The sequence below is a fragment of the Felis catus genome, chromosome B4 (genome assembly GCF_018350175.1).
Source record: "Felis catus isolate Fca126 chromosome B4, F.catus_Fca126_mat1.0, whole genome shotgun sequence".
NCBI lineage: Eukaryota > Metazoa > Chordata > Mammalia > Carnivora > Felidae > Felis > Felis catus.
In genome coordinates, this window is record NC_058374.1 from 80,172,771 (window position 1) to 80,195,262 (window position 22,492).

General features: G+C 55.9%; 2 protein-coding genes and 1 long non-coding RNA gene across 4 annotated transcripts; 2 read left to right on the forward strand and 1 right to left on the reverse strand.

Annotated features, from left to right (window-relative positions):
- The first annotated feature begins 270 nt into the window (after positions 1-270).
- Positions 271-3,279, forward strand: HOXC12 (homeobox C12). Its single transcript, XM_003988780.3, has 2 exons — positions 271-1,028; positions 1,821-3,279. Exons 1-2 carry the CDS (start codon positions 422-424, stop codon positions 2,057-2,059), a joined length of 846 nt encoding a protein of 281 aa, XP_003988829.1. The 5' UTR covers positions 271-421; the 3' UTR covers positions 2,060-3,279.
- A 4,477-nt stretch (positions 3,280-7,756) lies between these two features.
- LOC109501598 lies at positions 7,757-16,505 on the reverse strand. 2 transcript variants are annotated; one of them, XR_002743889.2, is made up of 5 exons: positions 14,014-16,505; positions 11,504-11,600; positions 10,903-11,005; positions 9,630-9,732; positions 7,757-9,484 (listed from the first exon to the last, which is right to left on the reverse strand). It is a non-coding gene; the product is annotated as an uncharacterized LOC109501598 (long non-coding RNA). The 2 variants fall into 2 exon arrangements; XR_002743888.2 differs by lacking the exon at positions 14,014-16,505 and having other exon boundaries at positions 11,504-11,747.
- Positions 16,506-18,689: 2,184 nt separating this feature from the next.
- HOXC11 (homeobox C11) lies at positions 18,690-22,106 on the forward strand. Its single transcript, XM_003988781.5, has 2 exons — positions 18,690-19,559; positions 20,830-22,106. The coding sequence occupies exons 1-2, from the start codon at positions 18,878-18,880 to the stop codon at positions 21,060-21,062; spliced, it is 915 nt and encodes a 304-aa protein (XP_003988830.1). The 5' UTR covers positions 18,690-18,877; the 3' UTR covers positions 21,063-22,106.
- Positions 22,107-22,492: the final 386 nt, after the last annotated feature.

Consider the following 22,492-nt stretch of genomic DNA (forward strand, 5'->3'; position numbering starts at 1 on the left):
GGAGCTAATTAAAGAGGGACAGGCTGTGCTTGGCCAGCTGTTGGCGAGAAGATAATACATCTGGGGGGGGGGGTGCATGGTGCAGAAGTGTGTATGTGCGGGGATTTTTGGTGTGGCTTTTTCCCTTTTGCCCCGGGTCGGGCGATTGACTCACTGTCTGCGTTAGGTTTTACGATATTTTTAAAAACCAGAAACCAGCGACTAAATCTGCCCCCGAGTTTTGTCTCTCCCCCCCCCCACCCCAGAGTGGGGAAGGGGGAAGTTGGAGTTGGTGCAAGGTGGGGGGATTCGCTGTCCCCACCCATCCCCCTGGCGGCGGCGCCCACGTGAGCCGGATGGCCAATGGGTGGCCGGTGCAGGTTTAACTATGTTTAATGTCAGATAGCAATAAAGTAGAAGCTGCCGGCCGGGCCCCGCGGAAATGGGCGAGCATAATCTCCTGAATCCCGGGTTTGTGGGGCCGCTGGTGAACATCCACACGGGAGACACGTTCTACTTCCCCAACTTCCGCGCGTCCGGGGCGCAGCTGCCAGGGCTGCCTTCGCTGTCCTACCCGCGCCGTGACAACGTGTGCTCGCTGCCCTGGCCGTCGGCGGAGCCCTGCAATGGCTACCCGCAGCCCTATCTCGGCAGCCCGGTGTCGCTCAACCCGCCCTTTGGCCGCACGTGCGAGCTGGCGCGCGTGGAGGACAGCAAGGGTTACTACCGCGAGCCGTGCGCCGAGGGCGGCGGGGGCCTGAAGCGTGAGGAGCGCGGGCGCGACCCGGGCCCAGGAGTCGGGCCGGGGGCGGCGCTGCTGCCGCTGGAGCCGTCGGGGCCCCCTGCGCTCGGTTTCAAGTACGACTACGCGGCGGGCGGCGGCGGCGGCGACGGGGGCGCGGGACCCCCGCACGACCCGCCCTCGTGCCAGTCACTGGAATCCGACTCCAGTTCGTCCCTGCTCAACGAGGGCAACAAGGGCGCCGGCGCCGGCGACCCGGGCAGCTTGGTATCGCCTTTAAACCCCGGCGGCGGGCTCTCGGCCAGCGGTAAGGACCCCGGCCCACTCTTGAGGCGTACTCAGGACCGGACAGCTCACCGGGGCGGGCAGGGTAGGACTGAGCTAGGGCCGCCTGGGGTGACAGAATGTGTGGTGAGGAAGGGCTTCTTTTAAAAAGAAGTGCGGGGTGGGGGGAGCGCCTATAAACATGTAAATATCCCCATAAAAGAACTGGAGAGATTCCCCTTTTCTGGACCTGCGGCTGGCTAGAGGGGGCAGGGAGCTCCGGCCAAGGGGATTCTGACCTAGACTTCCCCAGGCCTAGGGGTGGTGGGTGGGGACCGAGAGCTTGGTCCCTGCTCTCTAGGACCTCACCCCCCCGCCTTCGCACAGACTCTGTTACCTACATTTTTTTCCTCTCTCTCTTAAGAAACGCCAGTGGACCTGGTTTACTCTGGCCACTGGCTCATTCATGTCTGTTCTAGCTGATCAGGGACCCAGCACATCCTGGAGAAGGTGAAAGGAAGGGGCCAGGATATCCAGGAGCAGAAGAGCTTTGGGGAGAAGTGAGGGGTTCGAAGCACAGAGGGTCCAGGGATACTACGGTGGGAAGTCCAGTCGAGGAGGCCAGGAGGAGCGAAAGGGGGGAAAGAGGATGGTGAAGGTGGGAGAGTTGATGGGGATGGGGGTCTGCGTAGAAGAGAGGAGATGGGAGATGGGAGAGCCGGGGCCTGGGGTGGGGCGGTTAGGCCAAGGTGCAAAGGGCTGGGGAAGGACCGAGGGCACTGGGCTTGTCACCTCTTGGTCCCCTGGCCAACGCTGCCGGTTCGTCTCCACCCAGGCGCGCCCTGGTACCCGATCCACAGCCGCTCCCGGAAGAAGCGCAAGCCCTATTCGAAGTTGCAGCTGGCGGAGCTGGAGGGGGAGTTTCTGGTGAACGAGTTCATCACGCGGCAGCGCCGGAGGGAACTCTCAGACCGCTTGAATCTTAGTGACCAGCAGGTCAAGATCTGGTTTCAGAACCGGAGAATGAAAAAGAAAAGACTTCTGTTGAGGGAGCAAGCTCTCTCCTTCTTTTAGGCGGCAAGACACGGGCACCGGCCCCGGACTGAGCCTGTCTCTGGCAGGGAGCAAGAGGGGGCGCTGCCTGGGACCCAGTCCCCGCTTAGAACGCCAGGCATCTCTGGCAGGCCCTCCCTGGACATCCTCTTGTCTGTTTTGTTTGTGGTTCCCTCCCACACACCCCCAGCAGGCCCTGCCAGGTCCCAGCGAGAAGGGAAGAAGCCAGCCAAGGAGAGAGGAAGCCCACAGCTGCAGGCAGGGGATAGGGGCAGGGAAGGCTGAGGTGCTGGGGAAGGACTGGTTTGCAGTGGGACCGGGGCACTGGGCCCGGGGCTGAGGAGCTGGAGCAAAGGTAATCCAGGCGCCCCCCTCCCACCACTTTCCTCCCGTGGTCGGAAGTCAACCTGCAGTAGGCAAAAGTGGGGACAGTGGAACCGAGGCTCCCCAAACTCCCAGCGGTTGGGGTTAGGAGAGGTGGAGAGGAGGGAGCCAGAGAGGAGCGTCGGCGGAGAGATTGGCAGGGGTCAGCGTAGCTATGCAAGGGCAGGAGGAAGTGGAGAAACCTGGGAGGAAGTGCGGTTTGGGAGAACAGAGTGATCATTAATGCCCAGTAAAGTCCGCTGGGGTCTGGTCCTCTAGGCCTGGAGGCCGAAGGGGCCGAGGCACAGGCGTTGGACAGAGCCGGCTGCGGACAAGGCGACCATCAGCCTTAAGTCCCCTCTGGGGCGGGCTGCCTGAAAAGTCTCCTGGTCTCCAGCCCTCTCCCGACGCCTCTGCCCGCCCATTCGCTCACAGGTGTGCTGCCAGGCACTCTTCCTGCCGCCTAGGCGGCTGCGGACCGGAAGCCGCAAGCGGCGGAATTGAGAGCCCAGCGGACGCAGCCTCGGGCATAGTAGCCACCCCAGGGACCCCCACCTGGCCCTCCAGGAAGCCCAAGGGGCTGTGAAAGGGTCTGCGAAGCGCGGCATTGATTGGCCGGGAGAGTTTCTGGCAGCCGCGGCTACCGCCGCTGATTCTCCCTTCCCCGCTGGCGTTCACGGTCACGGCCGGCCAGAGGCTGGACCGGCATAATTTACGAGGCAGGAGGAGAATCTGCCCCTAAAGGGGCTACCGGCCGCAGAGGCCCCTGCTCAGCCCTGGTTTCCCAGGCTGGTGACAATGAAGGAGGGGGGCGCTGCAGTCCCCCACACAACTCCTTTCTCTCTTTTACCCACCCCCATTCCACCCGCCCCCCACCCCCCACCCCACACCCCACAACGTCGCCCTTTGTCTCAGGATCCTCTGCCTCCGCCTCCCCCTGGCCGGCGAGGCGCCGAGTACAAGGACCGGAGCTGAAGGAGGGACACATCCTCAGAACCAGTCGGAAGCCAAAGAGTGGCTTCTTCTGCAGAGGGCCTTTTATTCAAAGCCCCCTTCAGGCCCCAGCCCCAGCCCACTAGATCTAGGCTGGCTTAGGAGAGAGAAGCAGTGGAGAAGCTCGACACCTTCCTGCACTCCGTTTTTATCCCTCTTGGTGAGAGTTCCCCCGACTTCCCCTCTGCCCACCCACCCACCCTTGCAGGAGCAAGAAGGGCAGAAACAGGGAGCTGATGAGAGTTAAGCCCAGCCTGGACACTGTGAACTGGCCTGCCAGCTTGGGAGTTCTTCCTGCCCTGGAAGAGTCTCTCCTAACACCCCCTCCAATGGCAATCCACAGAGCCTGCCGCTCTCCCACCAGCACACAGCGTCAAGTCCCTGGACAAGACTGTGCAGAGGCATGGGCAAACGCAGGCACAGCGGAGCCTGGCACCCCCATTGGATCCACCCCCCCCCAACAGTACTTGTAAGCAGACAGCCTCATGTCCCCAAATGCAGCCCTGCAGAGTGGCGGTACAATCACATGCCCTCATCGCCACTGGGCACCTGCCACACTTCCCCACTGACATAAACTTGTTTCACCCATATACAACAAGTTCACAGAAATCAGCGCCATTCCTGCTGTCTGCACAATCCCTTGTGGGCTGGCCCTGAGTGTGAGGCACTCTCCCCTTTGCCTGGTCACCCATGTACCCCTTCGTGCAGCCCCTCCTGTGACCTTGTGGGCTCTGGGGTGCTGGATTCAAGCTTCACCCCTCCAGCCTGACTCCCACAGCCTACGAGAGAAGAGAGACCAGAACACTCCAAAGGGGGTGGGGGTGTAAAGATATGCAATATTCTCTTCCTGTCGCTTTAAACTTGACTTCCGTGAGCTTCTCTGTCAATCTGTGTCCTGTTCTCTGTGTCCCTTGCTAGTACCTAGTCTAGTCTCTGTGGGTAGATCCCCTCCCCAGCTCTCTGTAGTGTGCCCTCCTAGTCAAACGTCTGTCTTTAGCACGTTTTCCCTTTATAGAGTCCTTGTACAGAGTTGCTTCATCATATTAATATTAATAATAATAATTAAAACATGACTGAATGATGATGTGATTTTTTTGAGAAAAAAAAATTTGAACTGGGTCCCCATACATGGTCTTTTCTGCCTAGAAAGAATGGGATTCCCAGGCTCCTGACTGTCCCCTACTTTGTTTTCTCCAGTTAACGTGAATAATAAAAATGATAAGTGTATAATTATAAAGGAAGAACGGTGCAGGGGCAACAAAAAACATACAAGCATGTTCATGAGCTGCCGTCCCTAGTCCCAAGCAATTATTAGCAGAGAGAAAATTGGGGGATAGTAGATTGGGGGGGAGGAGAGGGACAGCTAAGGAGTCATGGGGCCATAAAAATAATGTAGACAGCCCAGAGGAGACTGTAACCACTTTCAGGGCCAGAAAGAGGAAGTCTGGGCTGCAGGATCCCCAGAAGTGAAGCCAGAGTAGGGACTCTAGCAGGTTGGAGCAGGGATGGCAGGAGTGCCCTGGGATAGGGGGCAGGGGTTGGTGGAAGGACACTTCAAGTCCATGGTCTAACCCCATGGCTTCACTCTGAGAGCACATTTTGAACACTGCACAATGAATAGACAGGGGACTAAAAACCCCTTGGAGCTGGTGAGATAGGCTCCATCTTCCCCAGCCAGCAACTTCTTCTGGGCCATGCCAGAGACCCAGGGCAGAACCAGAGTCCAGGTCCCAGCAGAGCCCAGGGGCCCTCTGTACCTCCACCTTGCCCCTTCCTTCCGGGCGGGTCATCCTTCCTCTGCCTCCACGCTTGTGCCTCTGGTCCCTGAGTTTCCCTTTCTCACAGCCTGGCTCCAATTATGGAGTCTCCTCCAAATTCCTTCTCCACCCCTCTGGGGCTACTTTGGAATAAGGAGCCCCCACAGAGCCCAGTATCCAAGCCACACCCCTGCCTTGAAATCTCTCTCTCTCTCTCTCTCTCTCTCTCTCTCTCTCTCTCTCCCTTCTTTTCCTTACTCCTGCAACTAGAAAAACTAACAGATTTAGATTGAATCCCATTCTCCTTTAGCCCCTAACCCACAGCTTGTCTTGTGCAGCTGAGGGGTTTGGGCAGGAAGGAGATCCCAAGCTTTGGGAGTTACTCATACAAAGGCCCCCACAGAGTATAGGCAAAGCTGGGGACAGGATAGCTTCTGGCAGCCATGAGCTGGGAGAGGGACTGGGTGGCTGCGCCTGCGTCTGAATTAAGGCGGGGGTGGGCGTGTTGAATCCCAGTGAATCCAGGCCAGAGACTAAGCTCTTCTTAGGACACATCTATACGGGGGGGGGGGGGGGGGGGAGTTAACAGTGAAGGCATTTCTGGCTAAAAAGAAAGGAGTAAATTTAAAGAAGTTAGGAATAACTAGCCTTTAATTTATTCCCTTGATTTAGTCCCAGAGACACTGCAGATCTGAGAGAGGAGGTACTTTGTTGGGTGGTGTCTACACAGGTCCCAAGAGTCAGTAACTGAGAGACTATCAGAGAAGGAGAGACACTATAACCTCCTCCCCATGGCTGAACAACAAATCCTTGGGTCTCTCTGCCAAGGAGAGTGTAATGGTGGGAGCGGCAACCCAAATACTCAGGGTAAGGCTGAACTCTGCATCTGGGCAAGGATTGCATCTATTTTGCAACCGTTTGTCTGATTTAAGCCCTCAAACTACTATTTACTCCACGGACTTTAAGACAAAGAGCTCCGTGTCACAAACTGGGTCTTGAGGGGCAAGAAATGGAGAGAATTATCTGGATAATGCAATGCGGGTGGAAATAATTCTGCTGCTGTGTATTTGTAAGCTTATATCATCCAAATGAGCTGTGTATTTGGCCCTGGCTATCCACCCAGTTCTACTCCACTCTGACCTGCATAGATACAGCTAGGGTATTTAAGGCAGCTATTGAGCGAGCGGGCGGGAGATGGGCCAGGCAGCCCGGGTCCCGTGGATAGTAATGCAGCCGGAAACCGGGCGCGCGATCGATGGCTCAGACCCAGAGCAGAGCAGGGACCGCCAGCTCGATCTCCGAACAAAGCAAACCCCCGGGACCTTGGGTTCCGGACAGGCCGGAGCCCCCGCCCATCCTCCCCGCCATTACCAGGAAAGCAGGAGCGGTTCTTAGGCCCCGGGCCCGCGCGGGAAACGCACCCCGGAGCCCCCAGCCCTCTCCGCGCGGCGGGCACATGGAGGCGCCGAAGGGTCCGGTGTAATTCAGAGCGAGGTGGGCTGCAGGAGGCGGATCCTGCAGCCGCGCGGATGCCGAGCCTTAGACCCCCGCGGCCGCCTTCCGGCGGCTGCCTCCGTCGAGACGGAGTTGCGGGTTTTCCGTGGAGAAGCGTGCTGCCGGCGCCCGCCGACCCGAACGCCGCGCACCGCTTGCAGCCCGGCGCCGAGCTCGCGGTCGTGGCTCTCGGGGACGCTCCGAGACAAAGGCGCGGCGGCCGCTGGTGGATGACGCGGGCGCCTGGAGCTCCCAGTGGCCCGGCCCGGTGGAGAGGGTTCTGGGAAGTCGGTCCACTTCGCCGGCCGGCCGGGCCCCGGCGCCGGATCCGCTGCAGGGTCCCGGCGAGAGGGGACCCGGCGCGCCTCTCAGCCCCTGCTGCCCCGCGCAGCTCGCCGCCCAGCAGCGCCGGCAGCTCTGGTCGGCGCCCGAGGGCCGCCGGGCCCCCGCAAAGGACGGGATGACCCCTGCTGGCGGGAGCGGTGGAGGCCGCCGAGCCCCGCCCCGCCCGGCCGCCCAGCCCCGAGCACCCTAGGCCTGGGGGCGCCCCGCGAGTTTGTGGGAGACCTGGAAGGACAGCCCGAGTCGAGGCGCTGCCGGGCTGTGGGAACCAGGCCTCTCTGCTAAGTGCCCTCCCTCTGCTGGGCACGCGGCGTCCCCACAGCGGCGGCCCGCCCTCCCGCTGGGCTTCTCACCGCCAGCGGCGGCGGAGATTCCCGAAGCCGGTGGCTCCTAAAGGAGCCGGGGAACTGGGCTTGGATGAGACCAAACACAGCCGGACCTTTAGCCAGGGTGACCCAGCCGGCCGCCGGTAGGTGATCCCTCCTCTCTGAGCCAGAGCCACTTCCTGGAGACTAAGAGACAAGCCCTCACTTTGTCAGTTTCCATATCCCAGAGTGGAGGACTTCCTTCCAAGGACAGGTCTGCGCGGACGGAACTCGCCGGTAGTTCCTGCTAGGAGAGCTCCCTGTGAAAGATGCAGAGTCCGTATACAGGGCACGAGAGAGAGGTTTCTGCCAACATAACCGATATATGGAAACAGTCTCGAACGCACAGATATCCATGTGATATGTACACCCTGGGCATGGAAAATATATTTCTGTAGAAAATGTACAGACAGAGGCACTTTTATTTGCACGGGAAAGCAACCTTCTGGGAAAAGGTTACACATAGCATGGATAAACACCACATGTAAAGATTCATTTACATAAACAGTACACTCGCATATCCATCCCACACCGGGAATACACAGTCCCGCATCTCTTGAGCTACATAGATGTATACACTCCATAGGACGTATAAAATCATGCATGGAAAATGCATCCCGATATTAATGTAGCCACATAAAAAGTACACGGAAAAGGCATCATTATATATACAAATTGAATATCTACCCAATGTATGAAAAACGTGTCCTGTAAATTAGTTTGTTTACATGGTGTGCAGGTACCAAATCCAGGGAAGTAAATTCTTTGAGCTCGCATATTATTGTATTTATAATACGCGTTTATTTGGCTGTTTTGCAAACAGTAGCTGGAGGAAGCTCATGCTTTGGCAATGACAGTCTCCATCAACGGAGCCTCTTTTCTGTTTTCCTATTATTTCCATCTTTTGAAAACCCCTTCTATGTCTACATGGACTGTTTATACAATAATCGCTGGTCGCTGATCTCTATTTCCCTGTTACATCTCTTGAAGTCAGGGTCTATATTTAGAATCCTAAGTCCTGTTTGCAGCGGAGTCTGACTGAATAATCACAGCCTGATAAAGAATTAACATTATCTAATTAGGTTACTTCCCTTCCCTCCGTGTCTCAGGACTTGTTCTTTTAGACCTAAGGTAAATATATTACAGTTACTCCAGGCTGCCAGTTGGAAAGTGGGGGGGAGGGGGCGGCGGGAGGGAAATGCAATGGCCTGACAAGGTGTGTAACAGGCAGGTTGGGGTAACAGGCAAGTTTCAGGTGTGCACTGGGCACGCACTGCTCCTGAAAGCCAAAGTCTGTTTACATTTTTTAAAATTTATTTTTAAAATCTGGAGTCTAGAGAGACAGCCTAAAGCAAAGGCTGGACCTGGTCTTCTACTCTTCTACGACTCTCTCAAACCACAGAGCAGCTCCACTCCCTCTCAGCCAACCAGGGAGAAGATTCTGGCCCACCTAGCCCCTCAGCTCTGACTCCCATCCCTAAGGTTGGCCAGGTCTACACCAGCAGCAGGGAAAAGTTATCACATGACCCAAGTTTTTCTCAACAAAATCCACTCCTAAACACTTTCGGAGAGGCAGTAACAGCTTAAAGCATTTTCTGACACTGAGCTAGCTCTGTCTCGCCCCGGAGAAATGAGTCCCACTTGGGTCTTTCTTTAGTGGCGAAAAATCCGCTACTTGACACACGCCTATGGAAAAATTCTTTGAGAGACAATGCACTCACACCCCGCAGAGATATTGTTTATGGGTTCCGTGTAGACGCTGCCATATTTTACTGTCCAGAGGAATCAATTAATTAGTGCCTCGCTAGTCCCCGCGCCGGCCGATGCTTGGCTGAGCGTGAGCGCTGAGATAGATGTGCGTGGCCAGCTCGCTGGTCTTGTTAACAAGCCTCGTCATAAAGATGGAGATGATAAGGAGAGCGAGGAAGCCCTGGCGGCCGCGAGGGGGGGCTTGGAGGGCCCAGCCCTCGGCGTGTGGGGCAGCGGCGGGTGGGAATCGGAGCCAGGGCCAGGGCCCGGTGCTGTCCTGGCATCCGCGCGCGGTTATTCCGTCTTCTCCCTTCTCCCCTTCTGGGGCGTTCGTGCTGTGATCTCGGATAATTCCCTCTCCACTCCCCCGAATCTTCCCTTTTCTTCATCGAGCCCCGAATTAAAAAAAAAAAAAAAAGTTAATACAAATACGTAAACCTCTGTCTGTGAGTGCCTGTCTCGCTCTCGGCCACGTTTGTTCCGAGACCTGCCGCCTCCTCCTCCCCCCCACCCTCCGCCCCGCATTACTTAACCGCGTGGTTCCTTTTCATCGCTGTCTGGAGCTCTCTTCCCTCTCTGGCTTCGTGGTTGCTTTTTCTACCAGGTTGGTGCTGGCTCAGGCCCCAGTGAGCTTGTAAAACAAATAATAATAATACAAATAACCCCTGGTTATCTCGCGGCAGAATGAACACCCCCCAGATAAGCCAGACCCCATGGAAGAAAAAAAAAAAAAAACCTTTTGGATGTAATTGCTGGTTTGGGTTGCAACACTTAATTCTGTTTATTCTCACCAATGTGCATATTTAACGAAGAGATATTGATATTAAAGGGCAGGGGGGAATTAATTTTACTTTTATAGTCATCTATTAAGAGCACAAGATGATCTGAGTCTCCTTTAAAGGGACCAAAACGGGGGGGAGGGAGAGAGAAAGAAAGGGAGGGGGAAGGGAGAAATATGACTGAAGGAGAACAAAGATCTTTGCCTGAAGAAACAATGTAACACTAGACAGAACTATAAAGTCTGGGAATGTAACAACGCAAGACCCTCTCAACTTCCCCCCTTTGGAATCCTGTCCCCTGCGCTAGGGAGGGAGAGAAGGCATTTCCCTTTTATTGTCTGATCCTCTCTGGTGTCAGCTCAGAGGAGGGGGGGGTGCTAGATGGCATATAGAGGAAAAGGAGGTAGTAGGGTCTCCCAGTGTCACCCTATCACCCACACCATGGTGACTCCTAGACCAAGGAGGTCCTAAGCAGGAGCTTATAGATTCTTAGAGATTTCAAAGGCCCCAGTGATCCAGGCTCATTTTTCCAAGATACTTGTCTGGCTTTACTTTGTCTGTATAGACCTGCCTCATCTAGTATTGTAATTATCACAAGTAAGCGAATAATAGATAATTATAGGGGTGTTGATAATATCATTTATTTTATAGCCACACAAGATATGATTAGAGTTAATGTCAGAAGCTCTGTTGGAGCCTGGTAGGCAGCAAGAGGCAAGGTAGAGAGGCCTGATAGCATTTCTCTTTCCGATTTTTACATGAGTGTGAATCTCCAGAAATCCCTAATTCTCTCAGTTCCCTGTCCAGATGTCTTAAGGGAAATCTCTAAAATTTTAGGGGCTGGGAGCTCAGAGAAGGGCTGAGTACTTAACAATTGGTACTTAAATCTCCCCTTTAGTCTCAGGAGCAGTGGTCTCTGCTCTCCCCATATTTCCCCACAATGAAGGGCTTCGCCCTCAGTTCAAGACTACTAGGATCACAGAGACTTAGGTTAGGCCAGTAGGAGGAAGACAGGGTCTTACCAAAACCAAGTTCATTGTCATCCCCAAGTGGGCACTGGGTCCAGAGTGAAGCCTCCTTTGATCCCAAATTGCCTTCTTTTCTGCACCTCTTCCCCAGGGACACCTGGATGGGGGCAGAAGCCAGGCTAGGACTGTGGAGGTTGGTGGGGATGGGGATGAAGACAAAACTGAAAACATGTTTTATTGTTTCTGGTATGCAGAAGACCAGAAGGCTGGGGTGTGTGTGGGGGGGGGGGAGTGAGCGAGTGAGAGAGAGAGAGAGAGAGAGAGAGAGGTTATGATAGAGAGCCAGGCAAGAGGGAGTCAAGGGAAACCATGAAATTGGAAGGCAAGAATAAAAGGAACGAGTGAAAAAAAAGAGCAGGAGAAACCTGGGGGGGGGGGAGGAAGAAAGGAAATAAAAAGGAAAAGGTAAAAAAAGGAAATAAAAAGATGGGAAAGGAGGGACGTTTAAAAAGGAAAGAGAAATTTGGAAGAAAAAGAGAGGAAACAGGGAGGCAGAGGCCAGGGTCTGCAGGGCGCTCGCTGCCTCAGGCTGCCTGCAGCAGTCTGGGTGGGCGGGGGGCGCCATGACAAAGTGAAGGTCAAGTTAGCATCGTACCTTATAAGGAAGGCGTCGGTCCTCCATTTCAGCCTTTCTTTCTGCCGGGACATGGCTGTAGCATTTCTAGTCTTGTAAACACCAGACTCTTTGGGGCCTTAGAAAAAAAAATAAAGACCCCCTTCCTTCCTTTATTGGGGGTGAGCCCTGCTGGCTGGGGGAAGCCGCGGACAGAGAAGTCAACTAATGAAGACTCCAGGAAACTTTTCTCTCCTTTTCTCTCTCTCTCTGGCTCTGCTCCCGCCAGCTGGGGCTCCCTCCCTCCCACCCTTCCTCCCTCCCTCCCTCCCTCTCTCCCTCCTCTCCCCAACCAAACGTCTCTTTTGCTCTCTGTATCTCTCGGTCTTCTGTATCTCTCACCACTGTCTGTAACTCTGGGCTCCGTCTCCCCACACCCCCCTCCCCTACTGCAGACTTCTAAATCCTTTCCATTCCACCGTGAAAGGCAGCAGGACGTAAGAACTGGAAAGCGAATTAGCCATCTCAGAGAAAAGTTCATTTACAGCCTCTGTTCTATTAAAATTTCCTTCTGAAAACAAGGCGGTTCGCTCGGTAAGGAGGAGGAGAAGTGAGGCAGCGCCAGTGGGGAGGGCTGATGAGGTAGGAGACTTGGATTTATTTATTTCTCAGATCCAGAGGCGGAAAGAAAGGGGGAGAAGCAGAAAGGAGGGAGAAGCGTTTCACCCGGCTGAATGAAGGAGAGACTGCGGCGGATGGGGTTGGGAGCAAAGCCGCCGGCCAAGGACCCGGTCCTCCCGCGGCGATCATCCAGCATAAGCCGGCTCAGCCTAGGCCTGGGGTGCAGAGAAACAAGTATATCAAATATTTGTTAGCCTGAGAAGGGGGCGCGGGGTGGGGGCGGGGGAGTAGCAGCAAGGCCGCAGGGAGGCAGGGAGAGACCGAGGCAGGCGGCGCCGCAGCCGGCCAGCCGGAGGAAAGTGAGTTCCGGACCCGCAGCAGCAGGGGCGACCCCGGCTGGCTGGCTGCGGGCCGGGGTCAGCGCGCTGCTCAGCCGAAAACGAGGGGCGCGGGAGAAAGGAACCTGAAGTGGAATCCTCCAGCTTTTCCCTGCAGGGTAGCAGTGGAGGAGAGAGAGAGAGAGAGAGAGAGAGAGAGAGAGAGAGAGAGAGAGAGAATATAGCATAGGGGTGTCTGTGAAGGGCTCACCTCCTTTTTCCTGAACCTGACAGCTTGTTTCCTCCTGCTCTGCGCCCCACAGAGCCCTTTTTAGGGCTAACCAATGCTTTTTAAATGGGAACTCTAGGGTAAGGGTAGGGAGGGATGCTCAGAAAGCAATGCTGGGGGCCTCTGGTTCAATCTGGTGCTCCACAAGGCCCTCATTTTGTCACCTCTGGCCTCTAGGATCAGTCCCCTCCCACTTTACCTACCTGGTTAAGCTGCTCAAGGGCTACTGGCACCTGAAATAGGGCCTGGGACCCCGGTAGGAGCAGCAAGAAGCACTGGGGTGGTCAGTGGAGCTCCAGGCCTAGTGTCTAGAGCCCTCCCACCCTGCGTTCTGATAATGAAAAACAAAGGGGGGATGATTTGATTATTTCTGGCGGTGTTAAAGGAGCCAGGCTTTCAAAAACAGTCTCTGACCCTGAGATCTAAGGTGATAGGCATCTCTCCCACAGACATTTAATCTGGGCAAATGTCCTACTGGCTGAGCTCAAGAAGAGGTGGCCAGGGTGAGGACATTTGCTGCCAGAAAGCCCCAGGAAGGGAGAAGCAGGCCCAGTTTGGTATTATTCAGTGTTGTGTGGAGACTATTTTAAAAGGTCAGAATGAAATGGGGGAGGCCTCTCTGATGTCCCTCTCAGCCCTGGGAAGGGGAGCCCCAGGAAGTGAGGGAGTTTATGAGCTGGGACGTTTCCCCCTAGTTTGGGAAAGACAGAGATAGCCAGACCTCATCCTGCAAAAAATGTGTTTCGTCCCTGTCCCTGTGACAGAAAATTGGTAGCCGCCTCTGGACTTTCAGGGAGTAGAGCAAAGCCAGAGGCTCTGGGGAAGGCAGAGGCTGAGGTGTGATTTAGGGGAGGTGGGAATCTGAGGGAGCCAGACTGGAAAGGTACCACCTAAATCCGTTCCCTTAAGAAAAGCCAAACACGTACACAATGGGCCCCAATATTGAAAAACACCAGATGATCTGCTTCGAAGGGACATAAACAGGCCAAGCGGATGCAGGTTCATAAAACCTGCAAAAACCCAGACAGGAACACTTAAAATGCCCCAGAAACAAAGCGCACCGTGACAAATTCTCACCCAACACAAAAGTACATGCACCAGAATGTTCCCAGGCACAGCGAGACCCTCCCCACCCTGAGCCTCCCCACTTGGACACCCAGGTGTACCTGCCCAGCCCCAGGAGCACACACAAATTTGTGCACTTTCCTAAACCTACCCCCCCCCCAAAAAAAACCCTTGGGGGCAAAGGGCAAGCGCTCAGCCGCACACACACCCCACAGAGCCAGACCCGTGTCTCCTGAGCCTCAATAATGCACGATCCATACCCGGAGATAAAAGTCTAGACAATAGATGGCTGTTTATGACAACGGGGCTCTCCAAGTTTGGAGCCAGGCGATAAATCTCTGGTGAATCTTCCTGTAACTCAACTTCTGGCCGCAGTGACGAGAGAACCACGAAGACCGCAGAGAGGAAAGCAGCAAAATGGGAGAGACTTTTAAATCCTGAGCCGAAGGCGACTTCCCCGCCGGGGCAAGAGAGTGCAGGCGGCCACACTCGCCCCACATGGCGCGTCCACACTGTGGAAGCTTTCGGATCAAGCTTCAGAACACAGGCGAGTCAGGTTTCCTGGCCCCCCGGAAATCGGAGCGAAGCGTGCAGGCAGATGGCGGGGCCTGGAGGCTGGGAGAGACCCACAAACCATTTCTGCTGCAAGCAAGGGGTCTTTTTTTGTTGGTGACCACGATCTTCCTGCTATGTGTCACCTGAATTTTTTCACCCCAGTCCCCTCTTCTCCCTCTCCCTCTCTCTCTGTCTCTCCTCTCTTCTCACTCTCCCCTCTCTCTCTTTCTCTCTCTCTCTCTCTCTCTCTTCCTTTTCCTTTTTGGATTGATGGGCTGTTCCCTTTTGCATTTTCGACCTAGGCATCTGATTACAAGTAAAGAGCCACCGAAGTTCATCTCATAAAAATGCCGCGAGCTCACTTTGATCTGCGCGGACTGGGTCCGAGCCTAAGTAGGCGCTAAAGCCAGGGAATGGCGGCTCCGGCCAAGCTGGGCTCAGCGGCGGCCAGGCCAGGGATCCGGGTGGCCCAACAGGGCAAATCCCGCCCAGAAGGGGCATTTCTGTGCTGCTGCGACTGGGTTTGGACACCAAGGTCCAATGGCAGTGGCTCCATTTCAGACTGCTTTTAAGGCATTTCCCTCATTTTAGAGCATTTGGTGAGGGGCCCAGTGAAACTGGCTCGTAAAATGGGACTTTTATGGGGAGAAATGGGGTCGCGTTGCTAGCCTCCTGGGACAATCCCTCAGCGGAGGAAGGTGGGTGGGGCTGTGGGGGCAGAGGAGCTGCCCTTGTCCTGCCCCTATCCCCTCCAGGAGCCCGAGGAACCTCGGAGCAGCGGCGGCCGGCTTGGGTGACCTGTCTTGGGCCCCTGGCCTTGGGGCGATGGCCAAGGCTGAGAAGAGGTGGGGGCCAAGAACCAGCAATCCCACCCCTTTCTAATTCTCCGGCTGGGATTATGAAAGGGATTATGAAAGGCCTCAGTATTGCTCTAAGGGAGAAAAATTCGCGCAGAAAGTGCATGCCGATTTCTAACGGGGGCTCACCCTGGCGGGCCAAGCCTCTGGCCCGCTGAGGTTGTTCACGCGCCCGTTGCTTATCTTTTACTGACTCCACATGGGACTGAAGTTACGGTCCAAACCCACCGGAGCTCTAACGGCCCCTCTTTTCTCCTTCCTGGCTTTCCCTCCCAGTGCTCGGTCCGTGGGATGGGACCCTTTCCCGGTTACCCCAGTCTGCTCTCTAGAATCGGGAGGTGGGCAAGCCGGAAGGCCAGCCAACACCGTGTGTGGGGTGTCCCAGGCGGGAACTGGGAATTCGGGAGCTACCGCCCCCTTCTGAAGCCGCTTCTGGTATCCGTGTGTGGACTGGAACATCCCTGGAGTCTGTCACGGCCCTGGTCAGGGTACCGCATCAGCTGCCCAGACTGAAGCAGATGCCTGCTAGGGGCCGGGCAGGCGGGCAGGCGGGAGGTGGTGACTGAGGCCCCCAAGAGCCAGTGAGGTAGGCAGGATGGATGGTTCTGCCCTGGAGGATTTCGGTTGAAAGATGGGACTCCAGGATTGTGGAAGGGCCACAGGCACCCATGAGGTGGGGGAGGGGAAGCCACCTCCGCACCGAAGAGTGAGGCTTGCCAGGGCTCTTAGGGACTGATTTGGGGCCACAACTGAGTCTCATGTTGGGGGAAGCACTCCTGGGGTGCAAGCTGGGGCGAACAACTCAGTGTACGCTTTGGAGGGGGCCTGGACCTACGGTTGGGCAGGGAAGGGGCCAGCCCACACCATGGGCATTCTTGCCAATCAATGCCTTGCTGACCTCAGCAACTAGGGCCTTCTTTCCTTGACCCCAGCAGCAACCTCCAGTTGCTAGGATCTTTAAAAAGTCGTTGAAAAATTAAAAGTCAGACCAAAACTGGAAACAAAACATTGATCTTCATGCCTGACTTTTAGGGGGAAGAATATTAATTCTCAGAAGCCTCTGTTGGGAGACCCTAAGAGTTTCCTGGACATCAACCTCTTTGACATTCTTTCTTGCCTTCGTTTTTGTTTCAAGGAAATAAAGCTGCCTGTGGCTCTTTGCAGCCGCCTTGCTCACTTTTATGGTGGCCCTGGAATAAACTTTGGTGGTCAAATTCAAGTGCTCAGGCCCACAGCTGGCTCCTCACAGGAAGCATACCCCCTCCCTACTGTCGGCCCTGGCAGTACAGAATTTGCCTTGGGGGCTTAGGCCCCACAACACCCCGGAGACCAGGATGGAGAGGGAAGCAGGGCCCTGGGGGGGGTGGGGGTGGGGAACTGGGTAAAGCTGAAGCTGAGACTCTGATCCCTTATCCACACCTCTGCAAGGGATAGGGGTACCTCTCACTTCCCTCTTGCTGGTTCCTATCACTGTTTGGGGAACATTTTGCCTCCAATAAACTTGAGTTTAATGAGGTCAGCACGAACCCCATAAAAGCCATAGTCCATAGTTCCCCATCATTATAATTAAAAACGCTAGCCTCAGGTCACCCTATAAAAAGGGGTAGAGGAAGCAGGAAAAGCAACAGGATTTTCTTCTTGCAGCCCCTCCCTGACAGAGAAGTCCTAACACTTTAGCAAAGCCCCAGTCCCGGTCCTCTTTGCCCTCATTTAAGATCCGGCTGGGACTAAAGAAGGGCTCAGGAAGAATGGCCCAGCAAATAATGGGTAGAGGGGTGCTGGAGGCCTACCCTTGGGTATCCCAGAGCTAGCTCAACAATGGGACCCGCGGCCAAGGTAACTCCACCCTGGGTGATGCTCTAAAGGCTGGTCAAATTTGGGGAGGCAAGAAGGCTGAGAAAGAATGGATTTGGGGAATTATATCTGGGAACAGGATGCAATTTTTTGTGTCGTGTCCATCTGGTTTGGGGGCCGCAGTACCTCACCAAGATCAGAAAGGAAAATAAAATCCAAATGATATTTTTAAAGTGGAAATCAATTTTAGCCAAGGGTTAGGAGTAAAAAAAGAGAGAGAGAGAGAAAGAGAGGGGTTGGGCCATTTCTGGCTTTCCTGAGTCCTTGGGGACGGTGATCCTCCCCTCTTACCTGAACAGATCATGCCCTGGCAGCTTCTCCTGGGATCCAAGGGTGCTTTCTGCTTGTAGCGATTGCTCAGGCCCCTTGGATCCAGTCCAGAACCTTTCAATAAAGTGATTCACAGCTGCCTAACTGTGTCCATGGTGCCCAGAGGGATGAGAGGCAGAGGGGGAAAGAACCACTGAGTTCACCTCTTGGGCCACAGCTATCTAGGAGGCTGGCAAATGTGGATGAGGGCAAGGAAAGGCTGAGAAAGGGGAAAGAGGCACCAAGGCCTGCCTACAGCCCCCTTGGGAGCAGGGCCTGGGGGCCTCCACTAGGGAGTGGCCCCGGCCCTGCCCTGCCCACCCAGGTTCCTCAGGTCCTTTCCACTGCCCTGCCAGTCTGTCCAGTGGACCCGCAGCTGGCCCCACTGGCCACCCCCAGCCCCCCAATCACTCAAGGACAGGAGCCCCAAACCCAGTCCCCCATCATGTCCTTCCTGGACCCTGACTCTGGGCTTCTTTTCAGCCCCCAAGCTGAGGCTGAGCCCCAGACCCAAAAGACCTGGGACAGAGAAAATACACAGATCTCATTTCAATCTTTGTCTTTGGGGTTGGAGATTTAAAAAATCCACAGTGGATGTAGCTTTCTGCACATTGATTGACAATAAAGGCAGGCATGAAATATTCACCCAGGGCCACTCTCTCATACTAAATATTTAACACAACATTAGAGAAGGTTTTTCCCAGACTTCGCCAGGCACCGGCTGGGCGGCTGGCGCACTGCTTACCACTCGTTTATGACTAATCTGAGTCCCTAGCCGCCGGCAGCACAGCAAGCCAGACAAAGTTGGGACACTGGCTTGCTGCTGGGCTGCCTCACCTTTGGAAAACTTCATATACTCTTCTGGGGAGTCTCTCCAAAGGGGAAAGGGAGTCTTAACATACAGCCCTGGCCAAGAAAAGAATGGACTTCTTCAAACTCTTGTAAACAGGCACTGGCCCTCTGCGGGTTGGCAGGGTAAGAGTCCCTGAGAGTTGGGGGGAAGGATTCACATCTCTTGTGGGACCAGGCAGTGGGGAAAGAGGTCTTCATTCCCCTCCTCAATCTTGGGCTCATCACCGGCAGGAGGCAAGACCCCCAAACGTGGCAGCCCTCCTCCTTTCCCCAATCCTGGGTGGGGGGGGAAGAGCAGCGGCTAGAAAAAAAAATACAATTACCCCCTCCCAGCCACCGCCCCCGCCCATCCCACCGCCCACCCCACCCCAACCCTCTCTCTCCTCCTTTGCTCGCTCTGTGGAATGGAGAGGAGGGGAGTGACGAGAGAAAAACGAATACAAATCTGCAATTGATTTTCATAATGTTTCTGCGGTGTTTGCAAACCAATCGCCTGAACGTCCCCATCTTACCTAAGAGAGAACCCCTCCTACGTCTGCGAAGTGCTCCGAACTGATATATGACAATATCTACTTTGGATCACGTGCTCGGGGAGAGAGACTAAGACGGATAACGCGTCATCTCGCCTTCCCAAATTTTCCCCCCTCGCTAGATCGGGTCCAAAACCTCCATCTGGAGCCGGCAGGAGAAGAGAACGATGTTTAACTCGGTCAACCTGGGCAACTTCTGCTCGCCGTCGCGCAAGGAGAGGGGCGCTGATTTCGGCGAGCGAGGGAGCTGCGCCTCCAACCTCTATCTGCCCAGTTGCACTTACTACGTGCCCGAGTTCTCCACGGTCTCCTCCTTCCTGCCCCAGGCCCCCTCTCGACAGATCTCCTACCCCTACTCAGCCCAAGTGCCCCCGGTCCGGGAGGTCTCCTACGGCCTAGAGCCATCCGGCAAGTGGCACCACCGGAACAGCTACTCCTCCTGCTATGCGGCGGCCGACGAGCTCATGCACCGGGAGTGCCTGCCTCCTTCCACGGTCACCGAGATCCTCATGAAAAACGAAGGCTCCTACGGCGGCCACCACCACCCCAGCGCCCCGCACGCAGCCCCCGCCGGCTTCTACTCCTCAGTCAACAAGAACAGCGTCCTGCCTCAAGCCTTCGACCGTTTCTTCGACAACGCCTACTGCGGCGGCGGCGACGCGCCGGCCGAGCCCCCCTGCCCGGGCAAGGGCGAGGCCAAGGGGGAGCCTGAGGCGCCCCCGGCCTCGGGACTGGCGTCCCGGGCTGAGGCGGGGGCCGAGGCCGAGGCCGAGGAGGAAAACACGAATCCCAGCTCGTCCGGTTCAGCCCACTCGGCGGCCAAGGAGCCGGCCAAGGGAGCCGCCCCCAGTAGGTAGCAGCGGCCGGGATACAGGCGGGCAGCGCGGGAGGGAGCGGGAGAGGGAGGGCGAGAGCAGGGGGGAGGCGAGGGGAGCGGGGACGGCCTCGTGTTTTGGGTCAGTCCGATTTTATGTGGAGTTTTATAAGCATTCAAAGGATTTTATTATAACCTACAAAGCCCTCTCTCCCAACGACTCGACTTTTTACGATGGAGAAGGGGTGGGGAGGGAGGGAAAAGGGCTCTTTGGAAAAGCCGGGTGAACCCCCCTCCCCGTTATCTCCCTCGGTCTGTGAAATTTTTAAAAGCGCCACCATCGCGAGCGATATTAACTTTGATCGTGAACTTAGAAGAGCATTTAAGGAAGGATGGGGAGCCGGGCTGCCGGGGGGTGGGACGGAGGGGAGGGGTGGAGGGGGAGAAAGGGGAGGGCGAGGGAAAGACAGGGAGAAACTCAGAGAGGGGGAGTGGTGGGGGAGAGGCAATGGAGCAGAACCTGAGACCGGAGAGGCCAGCCGGGACTGCTCCGCTTCTTTTAAAAACTATTTTTGAAATGTTCAAACTATGTGTTCGCGGGTCCTTGAGCAGAACTCCAGCCAGCCAGCCGGGGAGCCTGGCGACAGGGGGTGGGGAGAGGCGGCTCAGGGGGCTCCCTAGGCTCCAGGCCTGGGTCTCCGTGTTTCACTGCGGTCCTCGGCCTCAGCGCCGGCCTAGCCCGGTAGCTGGGCAGGCGCGGCCCCGCCGGGCGTCCTGGGGCGCCAGGGCCCCCGGAAGCGGCTCTCGGGTGGCTTTGGTGCCTGCTCGCTCGCTTCCTCCCCTCCTCCCCACTGCTCCCGCCCGATCTCACTTCTTCGCGCCTGTTCTCCGCGGTCCCCCTAGATTTGGGGGGGGGGAAGGGTGGTGGGTTCTCAGAGCCACTAGGAGGGCAACGCAGGAAGGGGCAGAGGACAGCGGCTGGGCAGGCGCCCCCCCCCCCCCGCCCCGGGACGCACTTGGCCCGGTGGCTTCCTTCTCCCCCAGACTCCGTCAGCCAAGGCTCTCGCCCGAGGGGAGGGGCGCCGACCCTGCGGTGGCCGGGATCGGACGAGCCGGACCTGGCAGGGGGTCCGGGGCTTGCCCCAGCACCGCGGCCGGGGCGAGGCGAGCAGGCCGGCCCGGCGGGAGGGCTGCCTGGCGGTGGGCTGGGAGAAGGGCCGCTGAGCGCTCAGCGGGCTGGGGTCGCCCGGGTCTCACGTGTCTCTCTCCCCTCTCCTCGCACTTGCCCCCTCCCCTCCCCTCCAGACGCCCCCCGCACCCGCAAGAAGCGCTGCCCTTATTCGAAATTCCAGATCCGGGAACTCGAGCGAGAGTTTTTCTTCAACGTGTATATCAACAAAGAGAAGCGGCTGCAGCTGTCCCGGATGCTGAACCTGACGGACCGACAAGTGAAAATTTGGTTTCAGAACAGAAGGATGAAAGAAAAAAAACTAAGCAGAGACCGGCTGCAGTATTTCTCGGGAAACCCTCTGCTGTAACCGCAGACCGGGCCCTTTTGGGGGAGGGGGGGAAAAGGGGGAAATTATTTTATTTTATTTTTATTTTTTATTTTCTAACTCGCCTTCTTTCCGCGGGTGGAAAACTGGACTGTGGCCAGGGCTGGCCCCCACTGCCGTCGCCCGCACTTCTTTCTGGAACCTCCTTCACCTTCCGTCTGACTCTCGCTGTGGGACAGGGACCGAGCCTGGAAAGAGGGTGGAAGGGAAGTGTCCGACCCAAGGCGAGTGGACATAGCTGGCGCCGAGGCCAAGACTCTTTATTTAAAAGAAAACACACCTCGCGACGATGTCTTGCTGCTTGGATTGGGTGGGGGAGGGGCGAGAGTCGTGGGCGCCTGAGAGAACAATCCTTGAACCAAAAGCCTTCCCTTGCCCAAGTGAAAAGATCTGCTAAGACACCGTGTCTGCGAGGGGAGACATCTCGGGCTCCCCGCCCCTATCCCACCTAGCCCCACTGCTAGGGGGCAGCTAAATGTGATCCTGCCTTGCTGTGAAATTTCTGTACCTTCGACCTGGTGTTAGGTGTGCAAAGTCCTTGTCCTACCTCCGTCTGCGCCCAGGCCCCGCCTGAGCCTAGTTGTTCTCCCCGTGAACGTGTAGAGTCCTTTTTTGAAATTTCTTAACTGGTGCATTGAGGTTTCCTAACCTATTTCCAAACGTGCCCCACTCCATGGATTTATAGCTATAGAGTCTATGCAGTTGTTACTTCCCTTTTTTTTTTTTTAAGGAAAAAAAAAAAAAGATTGGGGTGGAGGAAGCCGTAGGGAGGTGGGATTGGGCGCCTCCCCCATGCTGGGGCCTGAATTTTTGTAAATAAATTTCACAAGCGTTGCTTTCTACCCAGAGGGGACGGGGTTGGGGGGGGGGAGGACTCGCCTGGAATGAGATTCCAATCATCTATCTCTCTCCATGTGCGTGAGTGCGCGTGTACGTGTGCAATCCCCACCCTACTCCCGTCCCAGAGGGATTGCTGTGAATTTTTTTTTTTTGGTGGCAAATAAAGATATTTCATTCTGTTCAATATTATGATTTTATTTGACCCTTTTATTAGCCCCTCTCCTCTTAAAATCCTCAGTGCTCCCAAGGCGGAGGAGGAGGAAGGCGGGGAGAGCCCAGCTGGTGAGGACAGGCTGGTGAAGTTGAGGTAGGCCGGAGCTGGTGAGCCTGCACCCTCACTCCGCTGGCTGGGGCAGAGCCTGGCGGTAGCTTCCTCCTGCTCTCAAGCTGAGGACATTCCGGTGCTACTCTTAAAGCTCTCCTTTCTCACGTGCAGCCCGAGCCGCGTCCAAACTCCCAGCAACGCTTTCTGTTTAAGTACACGTTTGTTGTGGAGTTAATTGTAACCATCATCGAATTTAAATTTATAGGAATTTTCTTGGCTCCACCGCCCTCCCGCCAGATGTCTCCGT

What these genes read in the sequence shown, in the direction of transcription:
- HOXC12 (XM_003988780.3), top strand. Translation starts at nt 422, where the DNA reads ATGGGCGAGCATAATCTCCTGAATCCCGGGTTTGTGGGGCCGCTGGTG. An exon ending in CGGCGGGCTCTCGGCCAGCG is followed by an intron (nt 1,029 to 1,820) that starts GTAAGGACCCCG and finishes GTCTCCACCCAG; the next exon opens with GCGCGCCCTGGTACCCGATC.
- HOXC11 (XM_003988781.5), top strand. Translation starts at nt 18,878, where the DNA reads ATGTTTAACTCGGTCAACCTGGGCAACTTCTGCTCGCCGTCGCGCAAG. An exon ending in GGCCAAGGGAGCCGCCCCCA is followed by an intron (nt 19,560 to 20,829) that starts GTAGGTAGCAGC and finishes CCTCCCCTCCAG; the next exon opens with ACGCCCCCCGCACCCGCAAG.